A 24,287-nucleotide genomic window follows, 5' to 3' on the forward strand; every position below is an offset into this window, starting at 1 on the left:
CAAAAGAAGTAGAAGGCAAGAAATAATTAAAATCAGAGCTGAAATTAATGAAATCGAAACAAAAGAAACAATTGACAAAATTGACAAAACTAAAAGTTGGTTCTTTGAAAAAATAAACAAAATCGACAGACCCTTAGCCATGCTAGTGAAGAGAAGAAGAGAGAGAACTCAAATTACTAGCATACGGGATGAAAAAGGCAATATCACAACAGACACTTCAGAAATACAGAAGATAATCAAAAACTATTTTGAATCCTTATACTCCAATAAATTAGAAGATAGTGAAGGCATAGATAAATTTCTTAAGTCATATGATCTGCCCAGATTGAGTCAGGAGGATATAGACAACCTAAACAGACCAATATCAATTGAGGAAATAGAAGAAACCATAAAAAGACTACCAACTAAGAAAAGCCCAGGACCGGATGGGTATAGAGCACAGTTTTACAAAACCTTTAAAGAAGAACTAATACCAATACTTTTCAAGCTACTTCAGGAAATAGAAAAAGAGGCAGAACTTCCAAATTCATTCTATGAGGCCAACATCACCCTGATACCTAAACCAGACAAAGACACTTCAAAGAAAGAAAACTACAGACCAATATCTCTAATGAACCTAGATGCAAAAATCCTCAATAAAATTCTGGCGAATCGGATACAAAAACTTATCCAAAAAATTGTGCACCATGATCAAGTAGGATTCATCCCTGGGATGCAAGGCTGGTTCAATATACGGAAATCAATAAATGTTATTCACCACATCAATAGACTTAAAAATAAGAACCATATGATCATCTCGATAGATGCGGAAAAAGCATTCGACAAAGTACGGCATCCCTTTATGTTCAAAACTCTAGAAAAACTAGGGATAACAGGAACATACCTCAATATTGTAAAAGCAATCTATGCTAAGCCTCAGGCTAGCATCATTCTGAATGGAGAAAAACTGAAGGCATTCCCTCTACAATCTGGAACAAGACAGGGATGCCCTTTCTCTCCACTTCTGTTCAACATAGTTCTCGAAACACTGGCCAGAGCAATTAGACAGACGAAAGAAATTAAAGGCATAAAAATAGGAAAAGAAGAACTTAAATTATCACTATTTGCATGTGACATGATTCTATACCTAGCAGACCCAAAAGGGTCTACAAAGAAACTATTAGAGCTAATAAATGAATTCAGCAAAGTGGCAGGATATAAAATCAACACGCATAAATCAAAGGCATTCCTGTATATCAGCGACAAATCCTCTGAAATGGAAATGAGTACAACCACTCCATTCACAATATCCTCAAAAAAATAAAAATACTTGGGAATCAACCTAATAAAAGAGGTGAAAGACTTATACAATGAAAACTACAGAACCCTAAAGAGAGAAATAGAAGAAGATCTTAGAAGATGGAAAAATATACCCTGTTCATGGATAGGCAGAACTAACATCATCAAAATGGCGATATTACCAAAAGTTCTCTATAGGTTTAATGCAATGCCAATCAAAATCCCAACGGCATTTCTTGTATAAATAGAGAAAGCAATCATGAAATTCATATGGAAAAATAAAAGACACAGAATAGCAAAAACAATGCTAAGCAGGAAGTGTGAATCAGGCGGTATAGCGATACCAGACTTCAAACTATACTACAGAGGAATATTAACAAAAACAGCATGGTACTGGTACCAAAACAGGCAGGTGGACCAATGGTACAGAATAGAGGACACAGAAACCAATCCACAAAACTACAACTATCTTATATTTGATAAAGGGGCTAAAAGCATGCAATGGAGGAAGGATAGCATCTTCAACAAATGGTGCTGGGAAAACTGGAAATCCATATGCGACAAAATGAAACTGAATCCCTTTCTCTCGCCATGCACAAAAGTTAACTCAAAATGGATCAAAGAGCTTGATATCAAATCAGAGACACGCCGTCTGATAGAAGAAAAAGTTGGCTATGATCTACATACTGTGGGGTCGGGCTCCAAATTCCTCAATAGGACACCCGTAGCACAAGAGTTAATAACTAGAATCACCAAATGGGACTTACTCAAACTAAAACGTTTTTTCTCAGCAAAAGAAACAATAAGAGAGGTAAATAGGGAGCCTACACCCTGGGAACAAATCTTTACTCCTCACACTTCAGATAGAGCCCTGATATCCAGAGTATACAAAGAACTCAAAAAATTAGACAATAAGAGAACAAACAACCCAATCAACAAATGGGCCAAGGACCTGAACAGACACTTCTCAGAGGAGGACATACAATCAATCAACAAGTACATGAAAAAATGCTCACCATCTCTAGCAGTCAGAGAAATGCAAATCAAAACCACCCTAAGTTACCATCTCACTCCAGTAAGATTGGCAGCCATTATGAAGTCAAACAACAAGTGCTGGCGAGGATGTGGGGAAAAGGGTACACTTGTACATTGCTGGTGGGATTGCAAATTGGTGCAGCCAATTTGGAAAGCAGTATGGAGATTTCTTGGAAAGCTGGGAATGGAACCACCATTTGACCCAGCTATTCCCCTTCTCGGTCTATTCCCTAAAGACCTAAAAAGAGCATGCTACAGGGATGCTACATCGATGTTCATAGCAGCACAATTCACAATAGCAAGACTGTGGAACCAACCTAGATGCCCTTCAATAGACAAATGGATAAAAAAAAAATGTGGCATTTATACACAATGAAGTATTACTCTGCATTAAAAAATGACAAAATCATAGAATTTGCAGGGAAATGGATGGCATTAGAGCAGATTATGCTAAGTGAAGCTAGCCAATCCCTAAAAAACAAATGCCAAATGTCTTCTTTAATATAAGGAGAGTAACTAAGAACAGAGTAGGGATGAAGAGCATGAGAAGAAGATTAACATTAAACAGGGATGAGAGGTGGGAGGGAAAGGGATAGAGAAGGGAAATTGCATGGAAATGGAAGGAGACCCTCAGGGTTATACAAAATTACATACAAGAGGAAGTGAGGGGAAAGGGAAAAATAATACAAGGGGGAGAAATGAATGACAGTAGAGGGGCTAGAGAGAGATGAGGGGAGGGGAGGGGAGGGGAGGGGGGATAGTAGAGGATAGGAAAGGCAGCAGAATACAACGGACACTAGTATGGCAATATGTAAATCAATGGATGTGTAACTGATGTGATTCTGCAATCTGTATATGGGGTAAAAATGGGAGTTCATAACCCACTTGAATCAAAGTGTGAAATATGATATATCAAGAACTATGTAATGTTTTGAACAACCAACAATAACAATTAAAAAAAAGAATATATTAAATAATACATTTATTATTAAGTTAGTAAAATGCTCTCTATTAACCTTCAGAAACTATTTTCACAATTTTCAAGTACTTCAATAAGTACATGAGTTAGATAACAACTAGTTTTGATAAGTAACAGTTCAAACATGTACTTGTGTCATTTGGTTCCCTCCTAGATTTTGGAGATCTTGCATAAGTTCCTCTTTCATTGTCTTTAGTTTTTTAACTAGATCTTGTTTTTCACAGAGTTCAATCATAAATGACCATTGGCTTTCTATCTCCCCCAAAATATCTTTATGTGCTTTTATTTTTGCATAATAAATCTTATATTTTATCATGTGCTCCTGAAAATTTTCTTGGGAGATTTTGATATCAAACTTAAGCTTCACATTGTTGGTATATAAGGACTTGTTTTGAGATTCCATGGTTCCACACTGAAGTCTGGAATTCTCTATGGCAGCATCCTCCTGATAAATTTGCCTCTCCATTACTTTAGTTTCTGCAGAGACAGCTGCTATTTGTTTTTTAAGCTCATGAGTTCATTCTGTAATATAGTTCAACATTATCATTATTAATTCATGGTATTTAGCATAAGAGAAAAGTAATTGTTTTGATCCATAATGTATATAGAAAAATCACTTGACATAAAAAATACATTTATGAGATATAGAAAAAAACTGATGCATAATAGAAGGAAATATGTAATAATGTAACAATTACTTTCTAAAAAAGATCCCAGAGGTATATATTTCTTACTTTTTAATGTTCATCTAATTCTAAATGTTAAAATTTCATCATTTTTTAACATTTTACGTGTAAAAATACTTAAAATCATTTAATAATATATTTAAAGAATATAAAAAAGAAATGTTACTAAGAATAAGATATTTTTTAAAAGTACATTGATGATTCTACTAATTCAAATGACAGCATTGTATTCAGTTTTGACAAGTAAGTACAAAACAACATGTGGAAAAATAGGAAGTTTCCATAGAAGATTTTTTTTATAAAGGAAAAATGCTACACAGAAATGTTGAATAATTGAAAGAGCACATGTATGCTTTGAAACACTGAGATTTCAGATTTGGATTGAAATATTATCCACATGATATATAAGTTGCGAGACCTTAACCTTGCTAGTTGACCTGGCTTCATCTCCTTACCTTGTCTGTGAAATGAGCAATTTCACAGGGCTGTTGTGTTACAATACATCACATCATGTCTTCCCTATGATAACCACTCAAACATATATAGTTCTCCTGCTCCCTGGGAAACATATTGAAAAAGAAAGTCTGAAGGAAGAAATTCATTTGAAATGATTTCAAATGAAAAGAAGTGACTTAGCCTGCTTTTCCTTCCAGCAAACAGATTCTTTCTACCCTGACAAGTCTACAATGGAATAAATAACCTTAAATTGCATCAATTTTCTTTTTGACTTCCTGAGAATTTAATACTGGAATAGGTCCTAGATCTTAGTGTCCAAACCAGGAAATCATGCAAAATCATTATAAATATATCTAATCTCTTCTGTAAGAATTTGAATCTCAGATGTGTTCTACATGGTTGTACATACTGTCCCTATTCCTTTATCTTGACACCAAATTATCCAAAATATTCTCTGAAATACACTTGTTAATGTATTACACATCTTAACTCCTAATAAATGTTTATTTTTGTAGTTTTTACAACTGGGACAGTCACACTGCTGTTTGTAACTCCACTCCCAATTATCAAGTGATTGCTGACAATCCAGAAGGCTTACTTTTCAAATATAAAAGAGATAGAAAAATTCTCAACGTGGACCCAAAGGTAATTCTGATTTACATTTATATATCTCTTCAGATTTTATTGTATTTTTATTATAATTAAAAAATCTATTACATATTTGACACCCTGGAGTATTTTTAGATCATAAACAAAATCTCCTTTGAAACATAGAGCTTATTCTCTTTTAATTTTTTTTAAAGAAAACCTCCAAAGCTTAATAAATTATCAGAAATTAATAAGAAAGAATTTGTGAGGAATCTACCTAGACCTTAAGAGTAGGAACAGTTCATGTCTTGCAGCAGGATTAGATTAGGGAGCCAATGGTCATTGTATCTGTTTAATCTGGAGATGACTGGTCATTTTTTGCTCTTAGTGGGGAGGTGAGTTATTTAGGGAAGAGGGACTCTCACTTCACAATTGTACCCGACATTCTAATATCTCTCAGTATATGTAACTAATACTGAATATAAATATGCCATTAGTATATTTCTAAGTGTTGACTTATTATTATTTTAATATATGACCCAAGATATTTTGAATTTATTTAGGGAAATATATTTACATTTTACATACTTTCAAAGACTGCAATTCTATCGGAACTTTGTATCATGACCTGTCGTATGTCTAGGGATGAAAAGTTGAATCATTATGTGCTTGGTTTGTTTATGTGTTTGGGGGTTTTCTTAACTTTTGAAAAATATACTATTCACTTTCAAATGACAAGATCAGTCTAAAATCCAGACAGGAAAATATTCCTTTTAAAGTGAAGAAAATAAGAATTTTGTGATATACACAGGATAGAGGCAAAGATGGGCCAAAGGAAAGGGGGATTTGGGTTCTCAAATCTTTTTCCAAAGCTTTTAGAGATTCAAATTTTAAAAAAATAATAATAAAAATCTTTGTTTCATATCCTCTTAGTACAATTCCTGGCACATAAAATGTGCTCAATAATTGAGTCCAAAGAGTGAATGAAATTCTATACCAAGAAATAGGTTATTGTCTGCAATTCAACAGATTACTGCTGCAGATTCAGCTGCAAGTATCATAAATCCCAAGATAGCCATTTAAACATGATAGAAGCTTCCTTCTCTCTCATATGGGAATCTAGATAGTAGCATCCAAGGTTGGGATGGCAGATCCAAGATCATCTGGATCAGGGTGGCCTTCATTCTCAGAAGCCAAATAGATTTCCAGCCAAAACAACCACATTCCAAAAGGAACACACAGGGCAAGGCAAGAAGATGCAAAAGACATGCCCTTCCTGCCTTTTAAGCTTTCCCCAAAAGCTACCACACAAACATTTTCATGTTCCATTGCATGAGCTTAGCCATATGGCCATGTCCAGTGATATGCATGATTGGGAAGTATAACCTTTCTTCAGGTAGTCATGCAGCCAGCTAAAAAGCAGGAGTTCTGGAACGGGAAGGGAAGAGGTTTGGATGGACAACTAGCAGCTGCCGACCCAATGCTATCTCCTTTGAAAGAACACAGATCATTTTCAGTCTCAGGTTTACTCATTGGTAAAATAAAGTCCTAAATCAGGAAATCTCCCTGATCACATTTATTATGAATCAATGAATACCAAAAAAGTTTATCAATACACCTTCTCTCTAGTAGTACCTCTTTGCTTATAGGTTTAAATCTGTGATCAGTTGGGGCAAGTACAGAAAACTTAATAAATAGCATTCACAAATTAGTTTCCTTTTTAAAGCTAAACTAAATACAATAAGAAGTTTAAAATTATTAGTTGCCTCATTAAGGTGTGTGAAACAGCTTTGAATCAGTTTTGAATGACATCATACTTACTCTACTTTAGGCTCAGTTTTAACTAATGGCATATGTGAAGCATGTATGTCCTGAATAGTAATTTTTGTGAACTGTGGGGAACCATTACTAAATACAAACTATTACTTGAGTATGATTCAAGTAATTTAATTAAAATGATCGCTTTCAAAATAATCATGACGTCTCAAAGATTATGTTAACAATGCCTAAAATGTAACATTTCCTCTTTTTTCTGGAAGAAAGTAAGTTGAATTTGAAGGAAAATTTTTCTAAATCTTAGAGAAAAAACAAGGTTTTTGTTAATGAGTAACAAGAGTAAACAATTATTCGGTCAGACACCTGAGGCTATTTGGATATTTTTTTAAAATTGTATTCATGATAGTTTTTAAATTTTACTTTAATTTTGTTATTTTTGAAAATAAAAATTAAAGACAGCCTTTCTGGAAAGAAATTCTAGTCTCAGCATTAGAAAACATATTTTTAGGCCTTAACTTACTACTATTAATTGTTTGCATGGCCTTGTTAAGTTCACTTCACATTCATGGGTTTTTAAAAAATGTTCACAACTGGAAGATAAGGATTCATTTATTTGTTTGTTTCTTTCATTGGTTTGGTTTTTGGCTTTTCTGGTTTCTGGAGTCCTTCTAATGTACCAGGCTCAATTTTCAAAGATTTAGTCTCAAATGAGCCCTGAAGTACATACTTTAACATGAAATTATTGTGATTTTGCTACAAATTGTCTATGAACTGCAACTTAAGGTTACCTTCTCCATAAGAAGACAATAACTTTCAGAAATCTGGCACTCTGTTCTCAAATATAAGTAAACTAACATTTCTAGATTTTAACTTTTGTGGACTAATATAAAATTAGCATGTGCTTTTCTCACATAAGTTCTTATTTACCCTCTTCAAAGATCTCTGATTGTTTTTTTTTGAATTTTATGCATCCGATACATTTTTTATGGACCTATTGGAAAAAGAAATAATCTCAAATGTCTATTTTTTAATAACTGCAAGTGTGAAGAATCACATTTCTATACTCATTTTTAAAAATAATTTTGCCAAAAATTCTTCCTAAAACAAACATCTTCTTATAACTCCAACTGTTGGAGTACTGTAAAATATTATGAGAACAATACAACCCAACCCTCCTTTTCTTTTTCTTCAAGTGTTCCCTTTGAAGATTTTATGTTTAAAATTAAAGAGGTCAAGATAAATGAAAGGTGGAAATAATGGTAAACAGGATGTGTTTCCTTTGTACAACGCAGACGCAGACTCCCTAATTCTGAAGTATAGTTCCCATGAAACAGTTGTTTGTGAATGGTAACATGGAAAAAAGAAAATTCTGCAGGTCTTAGAACAAGTAATATGAGTTCATTGGTTAAGAAATTCCAAATGCAATAAGAGTTTGGTTGCATTGAAAAACAGGACCACTGGTTTTAACTTCCCTGCAGCTGTAGAACATCTGGAACAAATAAGACAAGTTTCTATTTTTGAGTGAAGAATGCTTGTCTGAGTGATTCACACCCACCAAAATGTTTCCAGTGTATTATCTTTAGAGGGACTGAGTGGGAGCACTTCACACTCACCCCCTTCTAGTATCTGGACTAATGGAAAAAATAGCATTTCTCTTTTACTTTAAGGAAATATTAATCATGGGAGAGTCTGAGTCTGATCATGACATAGGTGCTCTTAAACTGGCATGTTCTACTAATAAGGCAAGAGAAAGAGAGATTCTGTACAAGAGTTAAAATAGGAAACAAAAATCTTTCTTAATTACATCAGCTTTTCTTCCCTTCCCACTTCCACTCACTAAAATGGAAAAGGGCCATGAGAGCCCATAAAACTTGGAAAAATACTTGGTTAATAAGTATTTAAAACTATTCATTGAATGAATGATTCTCTCCCAAAGCAAATAATATTGTTAATAACAATAATGCCACACCAATCAAAAGTTGATACATTACTAGTATTTCACTAGCAGTGAGACCAAAAATGTATGTGAACATCCCATTCTAAATAGATCCAAATAATTAAGAAAAAAAATTGCCAGAAATTATCATTGGAAAGAGGTTTTGTAGAGGTTATAGAGAAATCTTTATTTTGGTCTATGCTTTCATGTCTTCCTGTGTGGTCCTGAGAATTTGTAATTTAAATTGTCTCAATGAAAGTATTAAATTTAAACATTCATTTATGTATGAACAGACTCAGACAGTTCAAGTGACCTGCTCAAGGTCACATAGGTAATTATTAGTAGAATATAACAATAGAGCTTAAAGTTAAATATTATGAGACACCATGCGGGGAGGCAAAGACAAGCAAAATTTCAACTCTAGCGCTTTAACTGCTTTTAGGTCTGGTTCTGTGTTTTTGTTTTGTTTTAGGGAAATAGGCATATATAAACATACAGCAGTATACTGTAGAAAGTGATAAGTTGTTAAAAAAAGAGGAATAGTTTGGGAATTCAGTGGAAGAGGGATGACTTTTGATCTGGAGCAGGAGCTAGTGAAGAGGAATGGTGAGGAGTAGCATTGGGAAATATGTTAGGTAATGATGGAGGAGGTAATTTGACTGGGAACAAAGGATGATCAGGAATCCATACATAGAAAGAGGCAGTCAGTACCAGAAATGAAATCTATTAGCCAAGGTTCTTGAGAGTAAAACAGAAAAAGAAAATAGTTCAATTTGGCTGCTGCATTGTCTTGGAGGAGTGAAGTGGGAATTAAGTGTGGAGAAGTCATGAAAAGCCTTGAGTCCAGCATGATAGGGTTCTTGGAATAGAGTAGATACGAAAGGGCCAAAGCTCTTGTACAGGGAAACAGCAGGATGAAAGGCATATTTTAAGGTGGTTAAAGGGTGTAGAATAGTTCAGAATAAGGAGGAAAAACTGAAGAAGGTGAGCACAATAACAATAATTCAGGTGAAGTGCAAGGAGAATAAGAATTAGGTAGGGATCCTGATATAATTAGCAGATTTTAATTTGATGCTTCCAGTATTCTAACTACCTGATAGGTAAAGACAAAACTTAGAGAATATATATGCATCTGGACAAGATCTCACTTCACCCCAGAAAAAGAAAGATGTACTAGAGCACATCTGGAATATGGTTGTTTGAAAAATGGTTGATAACAAGCAAACCAACCCAAAAAACATGTTTAACGATCTCAGAGATGTGCAGTTTCTGTTAAATGGAGAATATTGGTGAAATGAAAAACACTTTTATAGAATAAACCTTTCTGGATGCATTTTGAGTGTCAGGAAGCTTGGAAACCATGTGCAATACAAATTATGTGCTGATTTAGTAAGATGTATTTCTGTTTTCTTTATGTATCAGTGCCCCTTACTGTCCAGCGGAGCCCAAACTCCTCCTTTTGAAAATTGTTCACAAGCACTCATCCATAACAAAGAGCTACTTTACAACACAAGCTGTCATGACAAGGGCTCTTCATCAACCTCTGGCTCACCATGGCTTGCTTGATCAGGAGCAACTCCTGTCGAGTCAGTAAAGCTTTTCCTTGTCCTCCCTTCAACTCATCTTGGCCACTCAGGAGAATCCAGGCTCCACCACCCCTGGAAAGTCAAAACTGAACCCATCCATGGTGAAGCACAGGAATCTATATTTTTAAATCTCCCCAGGTGATCCTAAAGATTAGCTGAATTTGATATTCAACTGCTTTACACAGTAACATTTTATTAGCTATTGCTTCACCTCACTGTATGCATGTAAAGGAATCAATCTTCATTCCTTTAAAATGAGTTTTACTTCAACCATTTTAAATTTAATTCATTTAAATTGCACTTTCCTGGGACTGCACAAAGAACTAGAAAGTACAGACTATATACCAAAGACTTCTGGACAATGTCTACAGGAATACCACTGCACTAGATGTCTTTGAATCAATTTAGGGGAAGAGGAGCTAGGCAGTGGTACCCCTTCTTACTATCACTGCCTCCTCAAAAATAATTTTGTGAAGTACAATTGTCCAAAGGCTCAAATGAAACTATATAGGGATAAAAACTTTTAAAGCATTAACTGTGCCAAGTAGGGCAGGGATTCTTTCTGGTTTTACCATTGAATTGCCAATGCTAACACCATACTGGTACTTGGTAGGGTGTTCAATAAACATCTGAGCAATTAATATATTGAATATTAAATATTTGCTAAGGAAGTAAATAGTAGGGTCAAAAATAATCATGGAAAATTTGAGATTAATGTATTTTAAGAAACCAGGCACTAGAAACATATGTAAAACTAAAGCTATTTTTAGATAGAACAGACCAAAATAATTGACTCTGGTGCCTTGTTTTCTCTTTGGTAGGTGAATTAAACCTCAGGGTTCTTTGCTGAACCTTGAAATACTGACCCTGGATGTCCAGGCAATGCGTTAGGTGTATGAATGAATGAGAATAGCAATTATTTTATTATTTTTAAAATAAATGTGTACATGTTATTGTATATTGTGCAGATACTAAAAACAAATATGCCAAATTTCACTTTATTTTTCTATGAGCAGAAGACTATTTAAGTAAACCAATTGAAAATAAATTCAACCCATAAAAGAACTGTTTGGTTTTCCTTTTTATTTTTTCCTTTATTTGGGAGGAAGATTTCAATAACACCTTCTTACACCTCCTCTCTTCTTTGTTCCTTCCTCTCCAACAATTCCCACCCAAGCACTTGCTGCTATTAGAAGGAAGGGTGTTAATGACCTTCTTCATTCTGCCTGTCTCTGAGCTCATTGACTAGTCTTCATTTCCCTTACCACCCAGACCTTAAAATCTCAACCTGTGACAGCTTTGAAATTGCTGTTCTCAAAATGGAAGCCTATTAAATAGATGGTTCAAGTTTAATTTCTTGTAGCTCCACCCCCAGTGAAAGTCCTCAGTTTTATAGTTGGGGGGGAGTTTTTCTGCAGGGTACATGTAGAGTTCCTTTTGAACACTAAAAAGAAAAAGAACACTCTAAATAACCTAGTTTCAGCAAGGCTATGGTTTCTGCAACATCTTTGGGAATGCCTCCTAAAACTCCAGTGCAAAACTGAACTGAAGACGCAGGGCCAGTGGGGCAGGGGACACTTACTAAATCACCAACACTACTTTTTTGGCTCTTGGATTTTCCTTGGAGGCCTCCTGTAAAAGTTGCTTTTTAACTGTGGCACAGTCACAGTTATTAAGTAAAACTGAAGTTTTGCCAACTTTCTGGTTTTGCTGCCCAAATTACTAAATGTTTGCTTGATTATAGCCCTAAAACACCCACATACTAAGTAGCTTTTAAACATTTTTTCCTCTGGGCAATCACCTGGTATATCTGAACTGAAAGTCCACCACATATAAATTAAGTATTTACTCAACTAACTACTGCTAAAATCAATGACCTTAAGGAATACATTAAAAATTATATAATAGAGCTTGGCTTTTATGAATTAAAACTCCTAAAATTTAAATGCCATGTCTTCCTCTTGACCTGGAAAACTGATTTTAATTTTATACACAGTATTTATGGAACAACCCCTGGAGATAAGCACATTGCTGTTAAGAGTCCAGTGTATGAACTTATATATGAAGTATAGCATAAGAAAAGTGAGCTGCAGAAAAAAAAATTAAATATATAATTTTGAATTTTTACCTGTATTGTAATGTTTAGTAGTAAGAGAGTATCAATGATAACCCTTATTGTGAGTCATACATATCCCATATGGTATACATGACAAAGAAAAATTACTGTTTCAGCTTCTGATTATAAAGATAGCCTAATCAAACACAATGCCATAAGTAGGAGGAAAAATGTGACCCAGAGAAATGAGGAGGGAGGGGTTTGGAGAAGAATTTAGCCCCAGTTCTTGCTAACTTTTTCACAAAATGTATTACCAACAGCAAAGGAATGTGGGAAAGAGTGGAAAGTCAGCTTCCTGGTAGATAAAATGATGGAGTACACACAAAGTAAATGTTTCCTCCATGATCACAAAGCCTGACACCAGAAAGAAGCAGACACCAGAAAACACATGAGCCACGCACAGTTCTTGCAGGTGCAAGGCCTCAGTTAAGGATATTTCTAATTCAAAAAGAGAGCATGAATTCTGGGACTGAACAAGTAGTCACCTCCCATGACTCCTTCTCAACCATTCTCCCTGGGAAATGCTTACAATTTCCAAGCATTAAAACCCCAAAGCAAGATTAGAGATGTTGAAGTTTATTAGAATCTGTAATACAACAGCATGAAGCGTGTTTGAGGCCATTAGTGAGGAAGAAAAACCTTATTTTGACAACATATAAGCAGTCATTGCTGGCTAATAACAAATGAAACTAACAAAGAATTGGCAGCCTCCACTTGGTAGCTCAAAAAACTACCTCTCAAGTACATGAGATTGCTCCAAAGGATAGGTTCTTAACCTTTTGGAAACAAAAAAATTTACTTTAAACCTGACAAGTTCCATAGATTTATCTGAAACACACATACACACAAGCAGATATGCCTGAATACAGAGTAATAGACTAATATTTTAGGATACTCAAACCTGCCTAAGTCCCTTAATCAGTCCCACTCCCTCCAATACCTGGGAGTAGCTGAAAGGGCTGGAAGAACTCCAGGACATCTTGGAAGGGGTTCAGGGATGCCACTATGGCTCAGGCAGGGAAAAATCTTTAGAGAGGGCAAAATTTAAAACAAATTAGAGTTTCAGATGCTTTTTTTCAGCTCTGTAATTGGAGAAAATTATTTAACCCTGTTGTGCACTTCTCTACCTCAGTTTTCTTATCTGTAAAAAAAAAATCTATTATGATTAAGTGAGCATGTGTAAATGCCTGCTACTACTGAGTAAGTGCTTAATGGATGAATGTTGCCTCCTGATGGTGCATTACATTATAAACATGGAAGTTCTAGAAAGATAATAATTTTTCACTGCAAAAGTTAAAAACTAAAATATATGTCCATGACTAGGCAGTGGTTAACTAAATTATGATACATCCACAAAAGGAAATTTTATAGTATTGTAATAGGGGAAGAAATGTCTCAGAGGAAGGGTTGAAGGAGTTCCCAGAGGGAAGGGGAAACTCAACACAGACGGCTAGGGTTCTTGGTATATGACAGAGAGGAATTTCAGTATGTGCCAGTCAGAGACATGGACATATTTCTGTTAAGGAAAGCAGAGGCACATTCAATGGAGAATGTGGGCTGCCTTTAGAAGGAGAAACAGAAACCCATTGGTGTGGGGTGTTAATATTTAGAAGGTGCTGCTCCTTGCAGGTAAGGATCAAGGGCACGGACCAAGGGTGTGGGCTAGTTCACTCAGGAGTTGCAGCCTTTCATAGATATTTTTACATTTCAGTGGTTTCTGAGCTCTATCTTTGAGATTCAGTATATCTTCTTCTTTTCTGTATCTTCAAATTCCTATCTTAGGATGTAGTAGTTGAAAACATCAAAGCTCTAATTACTGTCATTGATGTACTACTGGGAATAGATAGATGTTCAAGATACATTATTAAGTGAAAAACAGCAAATTGTCAAACAGTATAGGTAACATTCGGTTCTATGCGTTAGTCATAATTTTACATAAGAATGTCCTATTTATGAACATTAAGATTGGTTTCTGTTTTCCATCAACTAACAAGCGATCCTCTACAACCAAGTTTAACTAACAAGTCTCTACAACCAAATTTCTGCTCAACCCTCCTTAAGACAGAATTATAGCATGGAAATTGTTTAGTTGTATACTTTGGGGGGCTGCGGTTGTGGCTCAGCTGTAGAGCACTCACCTAGCACATGCGAGGCCCCAAGTTCAATCCTAAGCACCACATAAAAAATAAATATATAAAATAAAAGTATTGTGTCCAACTACAACAAAAATAAATTAAAAGAAAAATATAAAAAATAATGTATACTTTAAAGCTTTAGAAAGATGCTGTCAAATTGTGTTATAATTAGACCATATCAACTTACAGTTATCCCCGAACTGTTTAAGACTCCCTATTCTTCATGCTCTATTTATTTTACATCCTTTTAAAACTATTAATTTTGCAGTCCAAATTTATTTGGAGTCATTTTATTTGCATTTTTTATTGTTATTGGAAATGAACATTTCTTTCTTATGAATGTGAGCATATTGTATTTTTATTCTGTAATTGTTACTTCCTTCTGACCACTTATCTTATAAGTTCTTAGTGGGCTTTTAAAATATTATTGTTGTTATTTTGTGTTAATGGTGGTAGAGATCGAACCCAGGTCCTTGTGCATGCTAGGCAAGTGTTCTACCATTGAGCTACATCCCCAGCCCCATAATATTAAGTATTCTAAGCATGTACAATTACATTCTGGTAAAAAGGATAATAGCTTCTTACTGAATTTATGCAAATTACTAAATGGCCATTGAGGGTAAGGAGACTTACTAAGCATTTCTGTCTCCTAGAGGGATAAATGAGAATAATATATGAGAATAAATGGGAACCATTTTTAAATGGTTCCTTTTAGTTTATAAAAGTAGAATCCAGGACTGGGATTGTAGCTCAGTGGTAGAACACTTGCCTAGCATGTATGAAACACTGGGTTTGATTCTCAGCACCGCATATAAATGAGTAAAATAAAGATATATATATATATTTTAAGTAGAATATATTAGATTTCTATGGGTTGTAGTATTGAGAAAAGTTGTTCTTATATATCCAAAAACAGAACAGGAAAATAACATCAATGTTATTCTAGGCAAATAACCACAAGATTTTTCTCATCAGTTCATTCAGTCATACTACAATTACTACAATGAATTTCTGCTGCTCTGAATCCTGTGATAGTCACCATATACCACTCTTTTCTTTGACCTGAAAATGTTCCTGGCAATCTTGACTCATCCATGAAGCAGTCTGTAAGCTGTCTAACAATTCTGAGTTCAGTATTGAGGTGTCAATATTTAAAATATCTGGTAGAGTCCTTTTCCACAAAATTCTAAGGCTGTATCTCCTTATCAAAGACAGAAGTTCTGTCCTATAACCTATGAGAGACTTTAGAGAAGCATCAGAGTAAAATATTTCTATCTGTAGATGATGGGGACTGAAAATGACTGTGGTTGAATTACTGCTGACAATTTTAAATGTGGACTGTCAGGTGGAGGTTCATAACAATAATGCAGCACGCAAGGAAGTTTAGTTCTTTCCGTGGTATACAAAACAAAGATAATAAAGCCACTACAGAGAAAAATCGGACCAAACATCTCTAAGGAAAATTATTAAATCTATTTTAGAAGAAATCTATGAATTACATATCTGATTCAAAATTAATTTAATTAAAATAATTTTAATTGAAGAGAAAATCTTGAAATGTGACTTATAATAATCCTGAGCCATAATTATTAATGCCAAGAATACCAAGAAATTTGGAAAGTCAAAAGAAAAAAACTCAACATCTGTATGTTTAAAGCAGCTGAAGTCATAACTAATAACATTGCACTATTATTATCTAATATCAGACAAAGCACCTCTAGAACTATAATAAACAGAAAAACCTGATAGAGTTATTCCTAAGAGTTGCAATGATTTCCCTGAGAGCAAAATCATATAAGATACTAAGAGAAATGACAAAACTCCAAGGATTTTCCATAAAGCTTACAAAACTTCTAACATATTTATATCAATAGCATTATATCTGTACAGATTTACGTAGGTTAAGTTCAGCATCTCTTTTTTAAATTTTTTTAAACCACTTCCTGAGGAATTCTACAAATAAATCTAAGTATTTTCAGCACCTCTTTTCAAAAGTGAAAGACTCATTCTTTGTGACTTTTTTTCACCAGGGGCCTCTGAGAACTTTTAAGTATAAAAGACATCCTGAAAGTTTAATTTCTTTTATAGTTAGGACCCAATTATGGAACTGCGGAAATCAGAAGGTTAAAAAAAAAAAAAAAAAAACTTGTCTGAATGTATTTGGAAACTTGAATAATATAAGACGAGGGTGCCAGGGAAATACTGTATTAAATATTTAAACTCTTTTTGTGTGTGTTTTGTTCTAGGTATTGACCCAGGGATACTCTACAACTGAGCTACATTGCCAGTGCTTTATATTTTTTATTCTGAGATTGGCTCTTGCTAGGTTGTTGAGGATCTAAGTTGTCTAGACTCACCTCAAACATGATCTTCCTATCTTGCCTCAGCTTCCTGAGTTTCTGGGACTACAGGCTTGCATCCCTGTGCCTGGCTATTTAAACATTTTAAGCAATAAAATATTTTAAAAATAAACATAGAAGTTAATATGTTTGTAAAGAGCCTGAGCTCTTTATAATTAAGAAATCTTTGTTCATTGGTTTTTTTATGATTTTTCTTTCTCTTAAATAATCAAGGATATAAAAAAATTCAACTGCAAAGCACAAAAAAAAATTATTCTTGTAAGACCAAATCTTTGCTGTTTAGATAGATAACATAGAGAGTTTTTTTAAAGTCTTTTCTTTAATAGGCAAAGAAAAGAAATCAGTAAGCCAAGAAAGCAAGCTCATCAGATTGGGCCAACATTTTGTTTGTGGTGTGTAGCCCTGGGAATTGAACCTAGGACCCCAGGCATAAAATTGAACCAACTTTACTAAAATTTTAGTACTTAACAGCTTCTTCTCAGACTCCAGTATTATACACCAAGTCAAGTAAAATGTCCTTCCAAAATTTGTCCTTCATTTCACCTTTTCATATCACAGAAATTCTTACTGACACCATAACTGCACACAAAAAAATTACATTAATACTTAACATGATATTCTGTTAACAGTTCAATGAATTCAGCATCTCTATGATCAAATAAGTCAGTAAATATTCTTAAATTTCTCAATCAATATGGTATATTGATAGTTGTCACCCACATACCTTAAAGTTTCTTGGGGTCCACAATAAGTCCCAAGATTTTACAGGGGTTCTGAGATGGTAGGAAAAAACCATTTTCTCTTTCTGTCTTTCTCCTTATCCCTTCTTCCACTATTATATACCAAAGTATATTAGCATTCCACTATTATACACTACTTTGCAACAGCCACTATAAGGCGAATCTGTATTGTCTTTGAGATGTAAAACACACATATTATGAATCTATTCCTATTATTCCTAGCATGGCCTCAATTATTCATACTAATAGTGACTTTTAACCAAAGTAACTTCCATTTCACAGAGAAAGCTGGAGGTAGAGAATTTAGAACTATTTTTCCACACACATTTTAGCAGACTAGCAAAGTTTATATTGCAACTTTCTATATCCACACACATAACTTTTTTAAATAGACAAAATGACATTTTCATTAACAGAACCCAAAGACAAGCACTTTTCATATCATGTGAAAAAATATATATAAACTCAAAATCATACCTAATAGGTATCAAATTTCCAGTAGTCTTAGTTAGAAATTATCTAAATATCAAATAAGTTTTCATTATATAATTCAATGTAATATCAGTTTAATGTTTTATGTTACATAAAGATATTGGGAAGGATATTCAAACTGACATACTTAAAAAGGTAAAACATAATTATAGTCAAAATAAAATGGTCAGAATAATGATTTGATTTAGTTGAATACAAATTTACATTTCTCATAATCTTTAATTTTATATGTGAGTAAAGTTGACATGATGAGCATACCTGCATAATTTTAAGAAAAATAAAACCTAGTGGAATAAAATGTTGCTCATTTTATGTTATACCCAACAATGATGAACCAGCGAAGGCAGCTTTTTTTATTAATACAAAATTACTACCTTGGACTTGAATTAAAAATTGAACTTAAATTTTAAAAATTCTGAGTTTCTTTAAGAATAACTTTTAAGTATTGCACATTTAAAATATTATAATTTTAATTTCCTCATTTCCTAAGAATTTTATGGGTATTTGCTTTATAAAATAAATTATTTATATCAGAACTTTCTTATATGGCAATCACAAAAGGGTTTCTATGAGAAACTTTTTAACCAAATTTATTATACTCCAGAGATTGGAAAATATTGTGCATTCACACTACAAAAGATAAAGGTCTTCCTAAATTACAATATTTTACATACAGAGACACAAAAACAGCTAATAACATCAGGTCTCAGAATTATCCACAGGTCAAAAACAAACACACAGAATCACCAGTCCATATGTCAAAGAGTTATACATTTTTTCAATAGGCACAGCATTTTTAACTTATGTTTAAAATATATAAGTATACAAATAATGAAAATAAAATACTAAAAAACTAGATTATTTATTTTCTGTCTTCCAACAGAGAATAAATCTCTATTATCCATTTACAGAAATTACAAAAATTAGACCATAAAACCAAATTCAGAATCACTGCTGTTACTAGTGGGGGAATAATTTATCAATTGTAAAAGTTTAAAAGACAAAATCAAAACACAAAAAATATCAGGAAAAAAAATAGAAAGAAATAGAGGATCAGCAAAGTTTACATTCTATTGCTACTTAAAATTTACCTCTGGAGGTTCAGAAAAGACATGCCATGGTAGAAGAGGCCAGTGAGGTACCTCGTTACCCTACCACAGGAATACTTAGCTATCAGAGGAACCCACTAGGCATCAGCAGGAGACACTCCAATTACAAGAGACTTTTCTAAAAACAGCATAATTGTAACTCTTCTACAGATATAACATGAACATATTAAAAAATTCATTTAATTAATCATAGAAGGAACCAGAAGATATTACAACCAGTTCAAAGGAGAATATTCAAAGAGTAGAAAACATGTACATATAAGGTATAAGGAAAATTGAAGTAAAATAGTTTCAAAACAGGTCCTTATAAAGGGCAATAGTTAATTGCATTTCACTGGGCACAATTAATTTGCATCTTAGACAAGAATATAATATTGTTTTTACTATTATCAGTTTTGTACAAGTGCAAGAACTGTAATAAAGATTGAAAATTCAAGATTGAAGAAGTATGAGGAAATCTCTTGTATTGAAATAATGACATGATAATTTTTTAAAAACTTATAAATTAACACAAGAAATGAATCATCTCCTCAGGTTCATTGTCAAGGGATTCATGTTGTCCAGGCACATAAACATATTAAACACTTACATTCATTTTATGATCATTTCACAAAATATTTCAGATTTTATTTGCTCATTCAGCACTTGCATTAGTGCAGCATTTCCTATGCCCATCCTCCTACTTGAAATCCCTTGTCACTATCCATTGATTTGGGGAGACAGCACTGTCAGCAGTGCCACATGGCAATACATTTGGTCCAATGAATAGCATTAGATTGGGTGAGTGAGTCAAGAAACTCATTCTTTTTGTTGTACCCATTTTAATGACTATAGTTTTCATGATTGTTTAATTGTTTTGAGTTACACACTGTGTAGCTCAAAATTTCCAAAATATAATTTTTCAACTGGTATAAGAAATTAAAAATTATGTGGGAAAAACAATACCAAGGTTTCTCTCTAGCTCCAGTTCTAAGTTTCCTACCATTTATTTCTAAAATAGAAGAGACAACAAGTAGCATGATATTTTCATTATTAAATTCACAAAAGGCTCAATGGCTTGTATTTTTCCAATTATCATATCATGCAACTCTTTTAGAGAATTTTTTTCCCTCTGTAAGAATTAGTTTCACCTACACTTCTCTCTTCTCTTTATCAATACCACATCACCAAATAGTTATTTCCATAGGAGCTCCTTAGGAGCTAATTATATTGTAAATATGATTGACAATGCCAAATAAAGATAAAGAGACCAAACTTTTTTTTTGTAGATTACAATTTGAATGGGGGAGAGAAGCAGATAAATGGCTTTTAAGATAAGAAAGCAGTTCTTCATGAAACTCACTGTGGACAGGTCTACCATTCCACATTTGAGAGATTTTTATTTGATAAAATGGAGTTTAAGATAGCATTGTTTTTGAATTATGGTCCTGAAATCATATATTTGTAAAACCCATCACTAGAATTTCTACAGAGTTAATAACTCACAGGGTTCAACAGAATCTAGGCCATTGTGAGCCTGAGACACTGCTCTGATCCAGGTATTCTTGGTAATGTCACAACCCTGGGCCACAAAGCTCCTAATAGGAATCATCACTGCTCTTGAGAAAGAGTCAGGGGAGGAAACATGGAACTGTCTCCATGGAAACAGCCTTTTTAGTTCTGTCTTCTGCAATATTGAAGCAAACAGACAATTCACTTAATACCACTTATTTTATTGATTGAACTAACAGTGTAATTTGTTGTGTATTTTAGGCTCAACCAGGTGACAACTCCACTAGAATCCCCATCCAGACAGATCTCTACATACAAGCGATCATTTTCGACCACATTTCCAGGAGGAAGACTTAAGCACCAACTTCTTAGGTGGTTTCCTCATTGTTTGGTAAATTTAAATTGATCCTGTAATCAGAAGCAAATTAGAATCAGATAAATGATTCTTGGTCCTGATCCTTAGAATAATAAAAGTTAATATAGAAATTAGAAAACTGTCATCTTGCCTGTCTTTGTATTGTACAGATAGCCTCTTGATGTGATTTGGGGTTTTTCCTTTTCTTTCTTTTTTTCCCCCTTGAACACTGAGGCGAATTGCAACAGTTCATGAAAGAAAATCTTGTTGCCACTTCAAAGATACATTAATTGGTGACATATTGTGTAGCTCAAATTTTCCAAAACAAAAATGTTCCAGGTCCCATTATTGCCAAATCTAGTAGACCAAAATGATGTCGTGTGGCACTGCTGGCAGTGCTGTCTCCCCAAATCAATGGCTAGTGATAAGGGATTTCAAGTAGGAGGACCGGTCTAGGAAATGCTGCACTAATGCAAGTGCTGAATGAGCAAATAAAATCTGAAATATTTTGTGACATGATCATAAAATGAATGAAAGTGTTTAATATGTTTATGTGCCTGGACAACACGAATCTCAGGACAATGAAGCTGAGGAGATGAAATCTAAAGGAAACCAGAGGATTTTAGAAAAATGACTGCATCACAATGGAAATGAACATGTTTTCCTAATGTGCCTTTCACATAGCTTTCGTGAAGAAAAGATACTATGCAGAGGCCACTTTTTATTTAAAATTAATATTTGGATCTTCTTCCCACTCAGTTCCCTTTCATTTCTAAACAACTTATTCCTGAGGCAATTAGATGGGGCTAAATAAAGTGGGAGTCTCTTTGGTGTGTGGCAATGGGAGAGTCCCAGACAGTGTCCATTCAAATGAGGTGAGAAGGGTGTATCCATGTGGGAAGCTGTAGAATGGCACAAGATGTCAGATCCCAAGCAGGGTGAGTGGAGTACAGCTTAAATTGCAATTGCATGTGTTTGATCTCATAATTTTCAATATATACAATGGATTGTGTGTGTGCATGTGCACACCTCACCTGCATGCTATCATGCCCACTGAGAGAGCCCAGCAGCAGCAACACCCCAGGATCAGTGTCTTAGTTTCTCAGAAGCATTTTCCATTAAAAATAAGCAGAATCCTTGGGAAAACAACTGATTTCAGGTTCATGGAAGAGAAAATTCAAGAGTCTGGAACAGACTTTTCCAGAAAGCAAAGAAGTACTCATCAAATAAGGAAGATTTATTAAAAGGACACAGAACCCAGTTCGGAGGAGCTCCCACTGGCCAAATCAAGGATAGTGGGCATCAAAGCAACAATAACAGCAAGAATCAAATAGGAATCCAGAACCCATACTGATGCATACACATGAATAAATAGAACAATGATGAGGAAGTGGATATTTACCTCTCCACAAACACTTATTGATTCTAAAGGGACCAAGAGAAATGGCTAGCAAATACCACTTACAGGAAGTGATGAAGAATATTGTCAGTAATGAGGCAAACTGAATCTGTGCCCTACCAAATAAGATTTATGACTGAATCAATATTAGTCAAATATCACATCTTAAGTTGGACTAGCAAGGCTTCTCTCATGCAAAGGAGAAAGACAGCAAAGTTGCATAAGGCTCTGAATGTAATCAAATGAAATCAGACAAACCCAAATCCAGGGACATTATACAAAATAACTGGTCTGTAATCTTTAAAAGTGTCAAAATGATGAAATTGAAAGACTGAGAGACCATCCAGACCAAAGAATAGACACATGACAACCAATTATAGCACATAATTCCAAGTTGAATCCATATCCTGCAAAGGGCATTTGGGGACAACTGGTAAAAATCAAATGGTTTCTGAAGATTAGATGGTAGTAAAGCAAAAATGTTTACTGTATGATTTTGGTGATTATGTTGTAATTATAAAACAGAATGTTGCTGATTAGAGGAATTATTCCAAAGCATCTAAGAGTCAAAGGGTATCGTATCAGCTGATTATTTATAAACAACTCAAGGAAAAAAGGTCTTTGTGTTATAATTGCAACTTCTAAGCCTGAGATTGTTTATAATAAAATAAATATTTTAATTATTAAATTTAGAAATTCAGAACCCTAATTCCTTTTATTTTAAGCATGATGTATTTATTTATAGATTTGACTAGATTTCTGGTTTATAAATTTACAAAATTTCAACTTAAAATCATGTCTGAATGAATTCAAATATCACATTTTAAATAATATATCAATGCTTACCTATTAGAGTCTATAGTTGCCATAGATTCCATATTCTATAAATTCTATAGAATATTCTATAGATTCTATAGACTCTAATAATATATCAGTGCTTATCTATTGGAATCTATTAACTATCTAATTGATAAGCATTGATATAAATATACCAGCTTCTCTTTTTATTTTATTTTATTTGTTTATTTTTATGTGGTGCTGAGGATCAAACCCAGTACCTCATATGTGCAAGGCAAGAGCTCTGCCACTGAGCCAAAATCCTAGCCCACCAGCTTCTCTTAAACACAACTATTTTAAAATAGGCATTTGTAATATTTAAAATGCTTAATATATTCTTAGATTATTCCTATATTTAATGCCAAGATTTGAAACACTAAAAAAAATTCATATCACCACCAGTGAAATTTTATCTCCTGAACTGTACTTACTAAGAGTAAATGCTGATTGGAGATTTGAGTTGGCTTATGGGATGCATTAGTCAGTTTGAGCTACATAGTAATTACTACAGACAGGGTGGTTTTAACAACAGAAATGTCTCATCATTCTGGAGGCTGAAACTCTATCAAGATGTTGGCAAGTTTGGGTTCTTCTGGGGCTTCTCTCCTTGTCTTGCACCTTCTCACTGTGTCCTCATGGTTTTTTTCTCTATGCATGCATGTATCAGTGTCTCTGTGCACAGAAAATCAGTCAGATTGAATTAGGGCCCATCATAATTTTCACTTAATTTCTGTTTAAAGGTCCTATGTCCAACATATGAACCTACATGCTTCAAAATATGAATTTGGTTGGACACAATTTAGTCTTTAACATGGGATGTGGACTAGTAACAACCAGGACATTTTCTTATGATTATACCATCTCAGCCAATGCTAATCCAAATCTAGACCTTGGAGAATTCTAACATCATGCCTCTAAAATTGGAATTGGCTT

The 24,287-nt window shown here is 34.0% G+C and overlaps 1 protein-coding gene across 2 annotated transcripts in view; it reads left to right on the forward strand.

Annotated features, from left to right (window-relative positions):
* The window catches only part of Cfap299 (cilia and flagella associated protein 299), a 644,193-nt gene extending 621,192 nt beyond the window's left edge, over nucleotides 1-23,001 (forward strand). Inside the window, exons 5-6 of one of the 2 annotated variants that reach the window (XM_058584388.1) lie at nucleotides 4,950-5,079; nucleotides 21,025-23,001. In XM_058584388.1, coding sequence (XP_058440371.1) covers nucleotides 4,950-5,079; nucleotides 21,025-21,120 — 226 coding nt within the window. In that variant the 3' untranslated portion in view covers nucleotides 21,121-23,001. The remainder of the gene's footprint in view (nucleotides 1-4,949; nucleotides 5,080-21,024) is intronic. The other variant, XM_058584387.1, reaches the window with a different exon arrangement.
* The last annotated feature ends 1,286 nt before the right edge of the window (nucleotides 23,002-24,287 follow it).

The sequence above is a fragment of the Marmota monax genome, unplaced genomic scaffold (assembly GCF_021218885.2).
Source record: "Marmota monax isolate L192 unplaced genomic scaffold, Marmota_monax_Labrador192_F-V1.1 WCK01_AAM20220418_F8-fsc00112, whole genome shotgun sequence".
NCBI classification, from domain to species: Eukaryota; Metazoa; Chordata; class Mammalia; order Rodentia; family Sciuridae; genus Marmota; species Marmota monax.